General features: G+C 37.6%; 2 protein-coding genes across 5 annotated transcripts; both read right to left on the reverse strand.

Moving 5' to 3' along the window:
* Positions 1 to 42: 42 nt before the first annotated feature.
* On the reverse strand, positions 43 to 8,896 carry LOC105178838 (squamosa promoter-binding-like protein 1). 3 transcript variants are annotated; one of them, XM_020699469.2, is made up of 12 exons: positions 8,403 to 8,896; positions 7,332 to 8,310; positions 6,854 to 7,035; positions 5,570 to 5,727; positions 5,085 to 5,495; positions 4,775 to 4,849; positions 2,385 to 2,492; positions 1,996 to 2,113; positions 1,752 to 1,893; positions 1,487 to 1,637; positions 756 to 1,367; positions 43 to 667 (listed from the first exon to the last, which is right to left on the reverse strand). In XM_020699469.2, exons 2-12 carry the CDS (start codon positions 8,006 to 8,008, stop codon positions 239 to 241), a joined length of 3,063 nt encoding a protein of 1,020 aa, XP_020555128.1. In that variant the 5' UTR covers positions 8,009 to 8,310; positions 8,403 to 8,896; the 3' UTR covers positions 43 to 238. The 3 variants fall into 3 exon arrangements, with proteins under 3 accessions (XP_020555128.1, XP_011100677.1, XP_088742029.1); XM_011102375.3 differs by having other exon boundaries at positions 7,332 to 8,896; XM_088885903.1 differs by having other exon boundaries at positions 8,112 to 8,866.
* Positions 8,897 to 9,482: 586 nt separating this feature from the next.
* LOC105178837 (putative plant SNARE 12) lies at positions 9,483 to 14,988 on the reverse strand. Of its 2 annotated transcripts, none has more exons than XM_011102373.3 (10): positions 14,487 to 14,972; positions 13,583 to 13,675; positions 13,368 to 13,461; positions 12,791 to 12,828; positions 11,831 to 11,928; positions 10,965 to 11,044; positions 10,832 to 10,888; positions 10,654 to 10,746; positions 10,304 to 10,378; positions 9,483 to 9,952 (listed from the first exon to the last, which is right to left on the reverse strand). In XM_011102373.3, the coding sequence occupies exons 1-10, from the start codon at positions 14,564 to 14,566 to the stop codon at positions 9,845 to 9,847; spliced, it is 816 nt and encodes a 271-aa protein (XP_011100675.1). In that variant the 5' UTR covers positions 14,567 to 14,972; the 3' UTR covers positions 9,483 to 9,844. The 2 variants fall into 2 exon arrangements, with proteins under 2 accessions (XP_011100675.1, XP_088742030.1); XM_088885904.1 differs by lacking the exon at positions 9,483 to 9,952 and adding an exon at positions 10,465 to 10,536 and having other exon boundaries at positions 14,487 to 14,988.
* Between the last annotated feature and the right edge of the window lie 130 nt (positions 14,989 to 15,118).

Here is a 15,118-nt window from a genome sequence, read left to right on the forward strand (position 1 = left end):
TATGGTTTAATTAGGGAAAACTAATTTGTATCACAAAAACTATGAAGCAAAAGAGAGAAAAGCCCGCTTGGCCCTTTCGCCCTCTCCAACTCGTCCCTTATAGTCAGAAATTTACATTGAGATAACAAGTGCATAATTTGTGTGCGACCAGACCATTGGCAACATCGATATCCCTAAATCAACATGTACATTAGTTTATGATTCATCATACACAACTCTCTACATATGATATTTACTTCTACTGAGATCCATAGTCCAATAGTTCCCACCTGAATGGCCGGAATGAATAGAGTACCTCAGGTGAGCTTTTGAAGAGCAAAGCTGTACAAACACAAACAGCAGCTATTGCAACTATTGATACCATCGTGGGTCTGTATATTCTCACTGATGATCTCCACCTCCTTCCATAACCCAATTTCTGGTCGCACTGCCTGCACTCTCCTCCCCTCTTCTCACTTTCCAACCCCACAAATTTACTTGTCCTTCCTAATTTGCTACTATCTATTACTCTACCAGGAATGTCAATAAGAACATGCCCATTTCTTGATTTCTTGTTCAGTTTCTTCTCAACTAGAAGGACATACGAGTAGTTACCACGCATGCATGCATGATCATGTGCTGTTAACCCACTACTGTCTCGTTTACTCTTCCATGCTTTTATTCCCACCTGAAAATCAACAATGATCAGCATGCTATCATGCTAAAGTAGCATTAAATAATGAGACATATGCACATCAAGAAAATATAGAGCATACCGATCCCGGATCTTCAGTTAATGCATCCAATACATTCTCACGGCTATCTAGACTGGCTGCTACATGTAGAGGAGTCAACCCACCAGGTCCCACAGAATCAGGCCTGAACAAATACTGTCCCCCATCAGGTTGCTTCTGTCTGGATCTTGTTTTCTCCAAATTTACACCTGGATTGCAGTTTAACAGAAATTCCACCATGGACCTACAATTTCTCCGGACAGCTCGGTGAAGAAGTCCAATATCCAGCAGTGCTACCAAATTGCAATTCTCTTGTCCCAGATCCACAGTTCCATCAAACAGAATACTTATAAGCTTTTTGACTACCGCACACCAGTCCCGATCAACAGCAAACTCAATAAGCCACCTGAAGCGTTTGAAAGGGAATAAATCCACATCGCCACTGCTATCACCTAACCTAAACTTCAAGCGACTTCTATGGAGAAGCCAACCCATTTCATGTATAAAGTCCAAAGCTTGATTCCTAACTTCTAGTTTATTAATATCTTCGTCAGCATCCTCAAGTATGCTTTCTAGAGTACAAATTTCAGAGCACACATCCTCCTCTGCAACAATGAATGGAAAAAAGCTGCTTCTGAGGCCATGGTCTTCAACCTAATATGTAAGGGCAACAATGACAACATTCAGTGCTTGGAGAGTGAGGCAACCAACTTAACTCCCAGTTGATTGAACAGCAGGATAATAATTTGGTAGGAAACAAAAAGTGACATCACCTCGATAAATCCCCTTCCAACAATATTTGGTATAACACAAGAGAAGCTAAGCGACTGAATCTCATCATGTTTGATAAATGAATCTGCCAATCCTGTCATATCAGCACAATTTTCCTGAACTAGATACTTCCCTTCCATTGTGCATAGTAACCTGGCAGATGCAACTAGTCACCATTGGAGCACCCTCCTAGCTTTACTAAGAAAATGTAAAAGAAACAAACCATCTCCAAAACCAAGACACTGATGCATGTCAAGGCAAGAATACCTTGAAGTAGAACAAGACAAATTGAACCCTTTGACTACAAACTGAACACCTTCTGACACAGTAACAGCAATTGGCTTGATACTTGATATTCTGCAACTGTGGTGGTTTTTCATGGGTAAGGGTGTGTCTAGAACAACCTCGCCTGCAGAATTATGAAAATTATCAGCCTTACCATCCAACATTGTCCGCTACACAAGTCAAATTCTGGAAGACAGAATCTTCAGATTGGAAGCTTCATTTGTACCATTACACACAAATGTGACACGATGCTGTACTCGAGTATATATCCATCCTGTTCTCCAAAAGGAATCACTAGATGAATTGACAAGCCTCCTCAAACTGGAAGTCAGATCACAGTGAAGCTGAAAAATAATATCATATCAATTACACACCATCTCATAGAACCGAAAAATGAAGAGTTAGTCTTTGATATAGTTCATTGAAAGAAACTAAGCCTGTAGGGATGATTTCAGGATTGGGGACACCAAACCCTTGCTCCTACTTATGCGCATCATGTGATTAAAACCTGAACTTAGTATCCCTTTTGGTAGCTCATGCAATCTATGGAAAAGAGATCTAAGCTTATAGCCTAAACAATGCTTTAACTAAATAAGAATGCTGAACAAAACTTACCTTGTCCCAACTGGATTTATCCATACGTAAGTATATTGTCAGAATAATGCAACCAGGTCGGATGTAGCTTTCCATGTCAGTAGGACTGTTGGATAGCCAATCAAGAATCTGAAATCAAGTTGCACAAAATTGTTGGCAAAAAGGAATACTATAACCCAAATTTTCAGAAAACAAAAGATGATGATTTCCATTTCACCACTAGCCTATTTATAGTGATAAGTTACAAGAAGATAACTATCACAAATTCAAAAAAATCTCAACAAACTAATTGATCAATTCAAATAAAAACAAATAAAATACTGCAAAATCTGATGAGATTTTGATTAACAAACTAATCTTGTACCAACAAACTTGCAACAAATATACCATAATGTTAATCACTCATCCTTATTTGTACTTGCGACAGGTGCAAATGTCTCTGAAAAGTCTGCACCGAATAATTGAGCATATCCTTTTACCATTAGCCTGGCTTTATATTTGTTCACAGAACCATCGTCATTGAGTTTAGTTTAGTAAACCCATTCTCTGTAACCTTTGATGGTACTATTGTGACCAACAAAGACTCCATATTCTGCTTTAGGATCTAGCTTTTGTTTCACGTTTGGAGCATGGGTAAAACATAAACAACCAAATATTTTAAAAAAAACACGACTAGCAGAAATACAATTGTGACTAATATACATTGAGCCACATCCATAATTGTTCTATACTTCCACTTTGCTGAGCGGTGTAGGTTACACTAAATTGATACTCAATCTTTACATCTCCAAAAGTATCAGTTTGAATGAGTTGAAGCTTCTCAGTTGCTCCCCATGTTTTTCCTATTGGAAGTGGTAGCTTGACCCGCTTCCCTAATAGACATATCTCACGCATAGCAATAGCTCCTTGCGTGAAAGGTATTCTCTTCTTTTTTCTACATTATATCCAAAGTTGAATAATGAAAATGCCCCAGCCTCTCGTAGTATAGTTCATCCTGATTCACTCTGGCTTAAAAACTCTTGTTGTTCTTAATTTACAGAAAATAATTCAGCACCAGACACGTCAATAATAACACACATGTTATCTTTAAAGGTAAACGTAACAGAATAACCCTTCCCAAGTAATTGTCCTAGGATCAACAAATTTTAATCAACCTTGGGAACAAACATCACATTAGAGATTAATTTTATACATGTTGGGCTTTCAATTGCAATGGTACCTTTACCTTCAACCTCAATAAATTGTCCATTGCCAATTCTCACTTTTGATATTAATGACTTGTCTAATTCTCTGAAAAGCGATTTGTCAAGGTCATGTGGTTAGTGCATCCACTGGCGATTAGCCAATCGTTGCTTGGGGTGCGGCTTGCATAACACATTGCAACAAATAGTTTCTCCTCCTCGTGCTCTTGTTCCACTACTTGAGCCTGTCCCTTGTTTTTGTACACCTTCTCCATATGATACATTTGACCACAGGACCTCCATAGCGGGTCTATACCAACAATATTTTTCTAATTGTGAAGTTTTTCTTACTGTGTTTACATGGAGGAAACTTCCTGTGTTGCCACTCTTTTGACCTTCCTTCCCCTTATTCTTTTTCCACTTTTGTTTCTTACTCTTTGCATCTACCTTAAATGCTCTGTCTCATTCATCTTTTGCATCTTGAATTCCCTTTTCAGGTTCAAAACTTGCATTTGGGTTGTCATGACATTTCCTTGATACGCTTGTTTCAAAAGATCCCATGACTACTGAGTGAATATACGTCTTGGCCTTATGCATCTTCTTCATGTCCTCCCTATAATCTCTTATTTGAGCAATTGTTAGTACTCGGGAAATGGTTGAATTCCATCTATTTCAACAAACTCCCATAGTCCATGTGCTTCTAAATAAAACTCCATTTTCACAGCCCATGCATGATAATTTTCTTATGTGAAAACTGGAGGAATACACAAGAACTATTGCGTGCCATTGATGCAATTGATGAAGGCAGGTGTTTAGTTTTTTTGGTGATAGGCACCTCACAGGTTTCACTCACACAGGTCCCTTAAACAAAGACCGTTGATACCACTTTGTTAAAAAAGAATACTATAACACTCGAGTTTCTGGAAAACAAAAGATGATGAGTTCTCATTTCACTACTAGCCTATTTACTATAATGAGTTACAGAAAGATAACTATCACAAATTCAAAAAAATCACAACAAACTAACTGAATAAAAAACTAACTAATCAGTTAAAAATAAAAATAAAATCCTACAAGATCCGATGAGATTTTGGTTAACAAACTAATCTTCTACCAACAACCTTGCACCAAATATAGCATAATGTTTATCAAAAATCAAACCTTAAAAGATGAAATGCACAAAAAGAAAGGTCATAGGAAATTTTGTAATCTCGAAAGCAAGATACACACCTGTTTTCGCAGGACAAGAGGGAAATCATTTGGATCTTTCCCGAAAAGCTTAAAGACGATCCGATCTGTGCGACTCTGCAAAACAATTGAAAGTTTACTTCCAACAAAAATCTTACCGGAAGAGGTGAAAGTTCTTATTTGACTATCTGGTACCAAGACGAGCTTAATAAAAATTTAACTAAAAATGCAACAATATGCTTATGTCTTTTATCCAACAATCTGCATCCGGAATATTTATCACATAATTATGAACACTTCATAGAGCATCCTTGCAAGTAGCACCAGAAAATAACTCAATCATAAATATGACCTGTGCCTCTCCGCTAGATGTAGAAGGTGAGTGGCTTGATGTGGATCCTGAATTCCCACTATTATGAGGTGGGCTAGACTGTTGAGAATCTTTGTATAACCATAATGGACCAGCAGGAGACATGTTGCCAAGATATTCTGAGGCACAAGCATCCGGCAGATTGTCCATGCAGTCTTGAGAACCATCATATACATAATTTAAGTCAAAGTTATTCAGTTTGTTCCTCCCTATTGTGGTATCCGAAGTGTTTTCTTTCATTGAGTCACTTGCATTTGCTGGAAACTGTATAGCATATTGTGAAGTTGGTTCACTGTATGTAACTTTGCCTAGAGCCTTATCTGTTAGCATCCTCTTTTGTGTCAAATCAGTTGTAGGTATGGTCACACCTGGCTCAGCAGGTGTAATAAGGTCCTGAAGATAAAATGCAATCAGAACTAGATGAAAGTACTATACAGATTTGAGAAATTGGGGGCTTAGGCTAGTACCTCTACAGCAGTTGCCAAAGATGTCTCCACATTCTGCAAGTCCTCAGATACAGGTAATGGTCTAGCAGGGTTTCCCTCATTAGTTAAGCCAGTGGGTGCAAGGTTTCTTAAAAGATGAGATAGTAGATCCTGATCCTTGGTTTGATCGGAGTTATTGGCTGCAATTGATAAGTAGTAGAAGCTGTGAAGTAATTAAGCAACCAAAATCACTGTATGGACAAAAGCTCAATCAAGAGAGAAAGAACAATAAAAAAGAAAATTTTGGAGGAAGAACAAAGAGAAGAATATTTAGTCAAAAATAGATAAATATCTCACTTTCATCATTCTTCATCACTCAGCCTTTGTATTATCACCAGCAGAAAGATAGACCATGCATAGCGGACATGTTCAGTTTTCACCTGAGTTCCATTATTTCTCAACACAATCATGACTACCTCAGAAGACACTAAATGTAAATTACATTTAGGAAGAAAATTCTAATAAGCTTGTTCTAATAATATTATATCTAGAATGCATTATAACGAGGGAAGACATAAGCAACAATGAGGTGTAAAGTAAATATTAATAATTAGTCTGTATTACTCACTTCTGAAGGACAACTTATTGGAAATTAGACATGTTATTTTAGTTCACCAAGAATTACTAGTTGTTTGTTCTATAAGTTTCCCAGGCATGGATAACTTTTATCAAAATAATGGGACCATGGCTGAACCTTATAAACCCTCTAAGATTCAATGAGGACTTTTATACATTATGCATTTTGTGTGTAGTTACCAAGGAATTCAGCTCTCACCATTCTTTTAGCATTCATCTCAACATGACCTAAATGATTAAAATACAGCATAGTTGGCATGCCCCATCAAAGTTACTAAACGGGCATAACGAATTCTTTAGGCATAGCTCCCTGCATGCACAATACATTACGGGTCCAGAGAAAGTAAACTTATACTACCCTTCAACTGTCAGATTACTTAACTCAGCTTTTCAAAGAAAGGCGAGTTAATGGAGTGTTGTTCTCAAAACCTCGCTTTTGTTTGATGCCATTCCAACTACATAAGATTTTTGCCAAATTGAACAAGGTTTCAAGGATCCAGACCTTTCTTTTCAAATTGAAATTAATGTTTGCATTCTAAAATTGGAACATGAACACCTAAAGACATCAGATGTGTTATCATCTATCAGTGTTCGCTGCATTCGGAGAATATTGTACATTTTCAAAATGACATCCTACAGCTAAGAGCAAAGTGCTTCAAATCAAAGAATTTGGTCAGAAAGCCTACTTACAGTGTATGTTGGAGAGTATCCTTAACAGACTGATCAGTAAGTAATTACTACCCTGCTCGTCACTCTGGGTGGCTGCATTAACTAAATTATCAGGATGTGTTTTCCTCCGCCGCTTATTGTGTCCTGCCAGACGCCTGCGACAGCTTCGCTTCCCTTCATCAAACTCTTGAAGACCATGAAACCTGCACAAAATATTGTACTAGTTAGTCAGTTGTCCTGCCATTATTTGCAGTTCTTAATGAGATTCCAACTAATATCATAATGCACATCCCAATAACAAATGTACTAGGCAGCTGAATCTGAGGTTCATGAACCAAACTAAGAAGATGTGGACAGGTGAAAGGCACAGAAGAAAAAAAGTGATTAGCAACTCCAGCTCCAGATTCTGCAGATACTAACTGTACTAATTGTAAGGGCAATGCATAGGTAATGCTAGCAATATTAGAAAAAAGCAAGAACCCTAGATCAATCAAGTGACCTGCTGCACTGCTGACAAAACCTCTGCATAATGTTTCCCACTAAAGCTCTGGTAGCCTTAGCATGCATGGCGCACACTTTATGTCGTCGGTGGTAATCTTTTGCATTAGTCAAATCCGCTTTGCATTCCTCTACCTGACAAACTGCGTGACTAGATGGTGCACCGGTTACTTTGGTCTTCTTCCCACTCTTCCCTTCCAATTCATCGAGCTCTCCTTCAACGATAGGATAAACTTGTCCACCTAGCTTCAGATTAAGTGATCCAGCCTCTTCGTTGACCTGTTCATTCTCAACCTCGAAAACCCTCCTCCGTTTCTCCAAATCCCTCTTCTCCTTCTCGCTTCCCATCACTTCCTCTGACCACAATAGGGAGCAATTGGAAGCTCCACTGTTCACCCGAATATTTGATCCAACTTGAAAGAGCTGTCTACTCCTACAATCCGATGGCACCGTATTTAGGGAAGCTCCCTCGTTCACCGAAATATTTGATCCAACGGGAAAGAGCTGCCTACTCCTACAATCTGATGTCACGGTATTTAGCGGAGCGGCCATAAACAAATCACCATCCCATCTCCAGTCATTCAAATCCCATTCCATACTCTTCTTACCCACGTCCTTCAAATCCGACACCACTGGACCATAGAAATGGTGCAACTTTCCACCAAACTTAGTCTCCATTTCAGGAAGTTTGATTGATATACCCACAAAGAGAAATTGAAAGAAACAAAGAATTGAATCGTTTCCAAACAATCAGACCCAAGAACGAAACTGAAAAAATCACCTCTCAATCAGCTTCCCTACAAGCTCAGAAATCCAAGAAAAGCACGCCGACACATCCATGGGCCCAAACAAGAGCAACCCACAAGCCAAACAACTCTAGTTTAGAACTAGCATCATTGTGGAGCACAGCTTTTATGACGCAAAAGACTCTCGCTTTGATTTGATCCCAAGAAAATAAAAGCGGCAGTACTTATCTTTGTCTGTCATTACAGATGAGTGTATGTTTAGCTAAGTGTGAGGTGATGATCAGAAGAGACTGAAGTTGGCGATAGACGCGGAGGTGAGACCTGACCTGAAGAAATGTTAGTTCTGACGGAAAAGCGCCGGCGATTTAGGGGCGGATAGACGTAATAAAGAGAGAGAGATGGAGACGGTTTGTACTAACTGAAAAAGATAAGAAGGAAATGAGGAAGGGCCAAACTGAAGAAATGGGCCTCTTATTACTGTTATACAAATTACAAACATTTCATTGTCCGGTAGTGTTTGATGAGTAAAAAACTCGGAGCATAGTAATAGTGAAGTTTGCTTATTGAGAGAGAGAGAGAGAGAGAGAGAGAGAGAGAAACATAGTACAGAAACAGATTTTTGAAGTGGTATATTAATTATGATGCCAAACTCCAGCAGGGAATCCAAAGACCCACAGTCCCTCTCTCTCTCTCTCTCTCTCTCTCTCTCTCCCTCTCCCCCTACTTGTCTCTCTCATCTCTTCTGTAATGTCTCAACCCCAATTGCATTCCTGTTCTACAATTGATGCAATCTTATCCTATCAACTCTTCATAAGACTACTACATACATAAATATCACTGTTGATTCGGTAAAAATGATACAACTCTAATGATGAGATGAGACTGAGGCCTGATCCTCAATCTTTGCTATTCTTTTCCCACGCGGGACGGCAGTATGTGTGGAGGTGGATATGGGTTATAGGGCACCGACAAACATGGAATTCCATGCGTCCCTTTTGTCCTAATTCATCTCTTCTTTTAGCTGATCTTATTACAGCAGAAAAATAAATAAAAATTGTGTATCAGTAATGAATGGGACCAATTGTTAATGTTATGCTTCTCTTTACCTTACCTAATAATAGTATATAACTTGCGGATTAAATAAAAATTTTAATTGCAAGAATAAGCTTGTTTTCATTTTCATTGATCATAAATGATCATAGCTTTTCTTTTCAAAAGCATAACTAATTTTAATTCACTACTTTTCCAGCTTCTGGGTGTGCTACCCTGGAATGGAACTCCCGTCGTACAATGCCAAGGGGACAACAGAGTCCGGGGACATTCCCCATCTTATGTCATTCCCACTATAAATATCAAATAGCCAATAACACGATACAATAAGAAAATAATGCAACTAACAAGAGAGATGAACATCAAATTTGAATAGCGTATGTCACTGCTAACTACCAAGTTTTGTCCTCTTCTTTTTTTTCTTTTTTTTTTTTTGGAGGAACCTGTATCCCCCTCCAAAGGTTTATGGTTTACATGAATAAAAATCGCCTCCAACCAATCAACAGTGGAGAAGAGAAAAGAAGTGACCGTGAAGACAAACCACAAATATGATCTACATATTTAAAAAGAAAAAGGAAATACAAATATGCACAACTCAAGCACAAAACCAGATACAATAACACAACAATGGACGCGATGGATATCATTCCCGCATTTGTTTACTGCAGCCTCACAACAGAAATTGGAATAATGACCTTTTTGAACCAAGTCAACAAATTCACTCAAAATGTTGAACAGGCTTTACATACAACAATCTCCTCCTCGTTGATGCAGGTGGAGCCAATCCAGGAATATCCCTTATGCTTTTGTTGTTTGGATTCACAATCTAATAAATATGCAAGTCCCAGTCCATCAGTTACGAATACCAGTTTAGCACTTCCGAAGTAATAGACAGGAAGTACAAATACACGAAGAAAGTATATATAAATAATGAACAGTAAGATAAAACCAAACTGAGTCCAATAAAACAACCCCTCCTGCTGTCTAATTCACGGGACATAAAATGGGGTATATACCAAAATTTTCCCTCCCTCCAAATATTATTATGAGACCAGAAAAGCCGCCAGGCCATAAGAGCAACAGCAAGATTAATAAATACAACCAATTCAATCTCATAACAGAGTTGTGAATATGCAAAAACATTAGCCATGGAGGTAGATTGAGGATATAGGAATACCTTCACGATGATTATGGCAATAACCCCACACACAATCAGAAAAAGGAAAAGCATGATGCATTTATCAGTGGCCACCTGCAAAGATTCATGAAGTTGATTTTGTATCAAGAACAATGAAAACCATAATGAAGCAAAAACACAAAAAACAAATCCCAAAGTACCTCGCTATCTCTAGAAAATGAAATCTACCAAAAAGTACCAACTGCTTTTTGAGGTTTGAAAAAGCAATTTTTCTACATGTTTCCATGGGTAGCCAAATTAGTTTGTGTGAAACCTTCAATGAGTCCACATTATAATATTCCAACACACATGATTCAGGAAAGAAATAGGTGGTGTTTCTGACTTTTTACCTGCCTACCAATCTCCTTTACAAGCTGAGATGCCTTTTTTATGGAGAACTGGATTGTGTCCAGTTCATTGACAATGCGACCCATTTGTTCAGTCTATAAGTATTGAAAACTATGTCAGTGATTAGATGAAGAACCATTTTGAGGCCAATAAAATTAGCATTGACAAAGGTGCACTCACTTGGCCCTTCAAAGTAGTAGCCGTTTGCGTTCCCACTTCAATAGTTTGGTGAACAACCTACAATTAACAATGAGTTCAGAATACCATAAACACTGTGCCTAGATTTTGAGAATTCACTTAAATTTCATTTTACCTGCTTGGAACGTTCAATGGCTTGGTCAGTTTCATCCATCGTCTTCATCCCAGCATTGATAAGCTCCTGGTTTGACATTTCTATAATCATACATGAAAATGCAGAGAATTGTCAGCTATTAGGGTCAAAGCCACTTCCATCAAGAGAAGATATGGAGCTTATATTTGCAGCAAACAGAATCCAAAGCAGATCATAGTCTAAAGCATGGCATGCACATCAAAAATTCACAATAAGTAGTAACAATGGAGCTTTCATGGTCGCGTCACACTGAGTAGCAATAAAAGCAGCTATAGTTATAAGCAGACCCAAAATAAGTCCCACTCTGAAGAATCACTTTTCCTATAGAAAATAAGGAATCACAGACCTTTAGACTAGATTCAATGGAACTCCTATTTAATTAGAATGGACGGTGATATTACAGACTTTCAATATCACGTCCAACCATCTTGGTGTATGCAGCTGTTCAGGTTATATGTATTTTGTAAGTGCCACAATTTTTTCCCCCAAAAAAAAGGTCAAGATTTGCACAACTAAACATTTGCCTAAATGTTTCAGTCAGGGAGAACGAGCTTGCAAGATTTGAGTGGTTTTTACACTGTAACATAAGCAGCAAGCTATTTAACACAATGCTTTTTATAGTCTTTTCAAGATCACGATTAATCAGATGAATTATTAAGAGAACTAAGTATAAAAGGCAAAGGAACAGAAAGGTGGCAACCGGTCAAGAGGAAAATGATTTTAATTAAAAACAGTTCGAATATAAATCATGTCAGCCAAATCTTGCCGTCATGTTCCTTTCATATGTGCTTAATCAAACAATTTATAATTGGAATCCAATCATATAAAAGCTTAGCACGTAATGCCACCTGATGCCAATGGAACGTTGTCATCAGCTGTAGCCTCGCTAGCACCAGTTCCCACATCAAAAAGTTCAACTCTCTTGTTCCCAAGAGTGCTCATGTACCTGCACCACCAAATGCCATAGAATAGCTAACAAGTAAAAAGAGAGAAGACAAGACTACAATATTAGACAATAACAAAAAGAGAACCAATTAATCACGCTGAAGATAGTACAGAAGCTAGCAGAATAATGTGCTCAATCATTTGTTATTCACAGTTGTTTTATTGAATCTTGAATTATCAAATACGCCCAACCACTTGTCTAACTAAGGTATCAGAAAAGCACAATTTAATGCAGTATCTTCTGAAAACATCGTTTTCCTCAACACCCCCACCAGCCCATCCCCCAAAAATAAAAATAAAAATGAAAGAGCACCACATGTGGATACAATTACACAGTAAACAAAAGGTACAATAGGAATCTAGGAGACCAATGATTTTACTTCTCAAGATGAGGATAAACTTCATACAAGCAAAATAGCAACTCACAAGATTCAATGGGCCAAGAAAGTTGCACGCAAGAAACTCAGATTAGTCCTTTATATGTCTGGATTTGCAATAGTCCAATAGAACTGATATAATTACTAAAAAATGCAGCTTCTGGATATAAAGTTAGACCTATTGTTGTCTGCCCATGTGAAAAATAAATATCAATTTGTTAGTCATTTTAGCAAAGTTAACATATGATCACAGCAAGAAAGAGTCATCGAAGTAACATGTCATGATGGATAAATGTTGAGCTTATGAAATCATCATGACAGACCATGACGAATACACACCAGCTTCTTGTCAGCTCATATAATGAACTAAAGAAAATAAGCCATGCAAAATTGATTAGGTCATGTTTAATGACAATCTACAACAGGAATCAACCATCAACAGACTAAAATCAGTGAATCATAAAAGATTTAACTGACAGAACTTACGTTTTCCTCAAAGCTACATATGAATTCAACTCTTTGATCTGCATAAATGAAAAGGAATTAAACAATAATACCACCAGAGTGTAAACAAAATCTGCAGTATGTGAAGGTGAGCTCTAGGCATCAAGGATTTCAGAAAGGTCCAACAGAATCATCTACCTCTAATGAATTCAAACCATATCCAGAAAACTACAAGATCATCTAAATGCCAATATCATATAAACTGACCTATAAAATTACAAATCTAACAGTCTAGCACCCAGCCATTCAACCTATATGCCAACTAGTGTATACATAAAACTAGAGTTGGTGACTTTTAAGTAGCAATTAAAATAGGTAAATTATGACAGGAAAATGAGGGAGCTTATTCCAATTCCAAGAGTGAATACCATTCTAATCTTCATCATTGCTTAAAGACTGATCTTTTGCTTTCCCATAATTCAAACTTGACCCCAGTGTTATGAGTACTAATGATATGAAAAAGAGAAAACATGCATGACATGGAAACACAAAATATGCCATCATTGACAAAATGAAAGTGAGTCAGTTAAAAGCAAATAGAAGTTTCGAAGACACTTACCATGGATTGTTTCTCATCATTAAGCTGCTTGTTCACCTCTGGACGATTTCTACTTTCCTCGTCTTTAATTTCACGATCAAAGTCTTTAATCAATCTGGAAAATTTAGGGGATGATCAATTAAAAGTCTAAGAAGATCAACACAGAATCTAGTGACAGAATAATTCAATCATGCGACAACCAATATAGTAGTAGGGAGAAATCATATAGCGGTTACCTTTTACACTCCCTCATCTTCCCAGTAAGATCCTCCAGCTGTTTACTTTGTCTACTTGGGTCTTTGATTTTATCCAGCTTCCCGAAGCCATTTCTGTTTAGGAAAAAGTTGCTGTCATTACCTGAGAAAATATGCTACCACTAACCCTGGTTTGCTTTATCAGCAATAGCAAAATATGCACACTGATGAGGATACTGGATTATAATAATTCACCAATACCTCATACATAGCAAGAAGTAAAAAATTACTTCCTGCTTATTAAGAAAAAAAAAGGGGGGAGCTTTAGAAAGTTTTCCAGTGGACTAGCAACAAAATCAAGACTAAAAAAAACAAAACTTCTTTAAAAATTTACAATATTAGATGGAACATCAGAACATTTAACAAAAAAAGATGATGTGTGTAGATAGCCAAACGAGAATCAGAGTAACTGAATTCAACAAGAAGATCATTATCATGCAATAAGCCGATATTGAGTTATTATATTCACAGGAGAAAACTCTTCCTTCAAAAATATAAGACCTTTACAATCTGGTCAACCGCAAGCTGTAACAAAGACACCTAATTGATTTGCTATCCAAAGGCTTGATAAGACCTCTGCATACAGCCATGTGTAATTGTAGTTGGGTGGAATGACAAAGTAAAGAATAAAGCAGCTATACTTGCAATGACTTTAATCATATCAGATTACTTAAATCCATGGAAAATCATAAAATTGTGGAAAACATAAAAACCAAAGGGAGAATCATAGTTACAAGCATAACGAAACCTAAAGTGAGTACGATATATCAACTGACAAAATACAGATATACACCAAGAACCAACTCAAGAGTAGACATTTGTACAACGACTTTCTAAATAAGAGCATGGACCGAGTGAGAGAGAGAGAGAGAGAGAGAGAGATTACGCAAGGGCACGCATAGTATCGCGAATTTCGCCATGGATCTGCTCCATTTGAGTGTTCATCTGTAACTCCAGGTTAGCCATTTTTACCCTTCTTTCTCTCTATCTCCTTCCTCTTTTCCTTGGAAGTAGATATATTAATGTCCCCAAAAGATGAAACAAATTTCAGGTCATCTCAATAGGAAAAGAAGGGGACGACTTGCAATTGAGAAGAGGGTGGAATTTCCCCAGAGGAGAGAGGGACAGTGATGAGGGTTGAATTCAAAAATTGAAAGAGAAAAGAGAGAGAGAGAGAGGGAAATTGAAACAGGAATTGAGATGGTTTAGGGTTCTAGGGGGCGTTGGCGTTGCATAGTAGAGAAAGAAAAGGAAAGAGAAAGTGGATATGATGCATTTGATTGTCAACAACTTCTTACAAAGAGGGTATATTAAATTAATTTCCAAGGAAACTCCCACTTAGCTTTTATTACTATTATGTTTGGTAAAGAGAAAACTCAACTGAACTAGGAAAAACCCCACCTCACACACACCTTCCCAAATCCAATCCTGCTCTAAAGAAAGCCCGACTCAGAGAAAACTCACATAAACCCACACAACTATGTTTTGGCAAAACTTTTGACTCGTTCATCATCTTCT

Source organism: Sesamum indicum, linkage group LG10 (assembly GCF_026168435.1).
Source record: "Sesamum indicum cultivar Baizhima isolate 11 linkage group LG10, ASM2616843v1, whole genome shotgun sequence".
Taxonomy (NCBI): Eukaryota; Viridiplantae; Streptophyta; class Magnoliopsida; order Lamiales; family Pedaliaceae; genus Sesamum; species Sesamum indicum.

Excerpts from the sequence above, each read along its gene's own strand:
- LOC105178838 (XM_020699469.2), bottom strand. The coding sequence starts at position 8,008 with ATGGAGACTAAGTTTGGTGGAAAGTTGCACCATTTCTATGGTCCAGTG. Across the intron at positions 5,496-5,569 it reads CTTTGGCAACTGCTGTAGAG|GACCTTATTACACCTGCTGA; the intron begins GTACTAGCCTAA and ends TTTTATCTTCAG. Across the intron at positions 2,114-2,384 it reads ATAAATCCAGTTGGGACAAG|CTTCACTGTGATCTGACTTC; the intron begins GTAAGTTTTGTT and ends ATTATTTTTCAG.
- LOC105178837 (XM_011102373.3), bottom strand. The coding sequence starts at position 14,566 with ATGGCTAACCTGGAGTTACAGATGAACACTCAAATGGAGCAGATCCAT. Across the intron at positions 13,676-14,486 it reads GATACTATGCGTGCCCTTGC|AAATGGCTTCGGGAAGCTGG; the intron begins GTAATCTCTCTC and ends TTTCCTAAACAG. Across the intron at positions 11,929-12,790 it reads TATGTAGCTTTGAGGAAAAC|GTACATGAGCACTCTTGGGA; the intron begins GTAAGTTCTGTC and ends TTGGTGGTGCAG.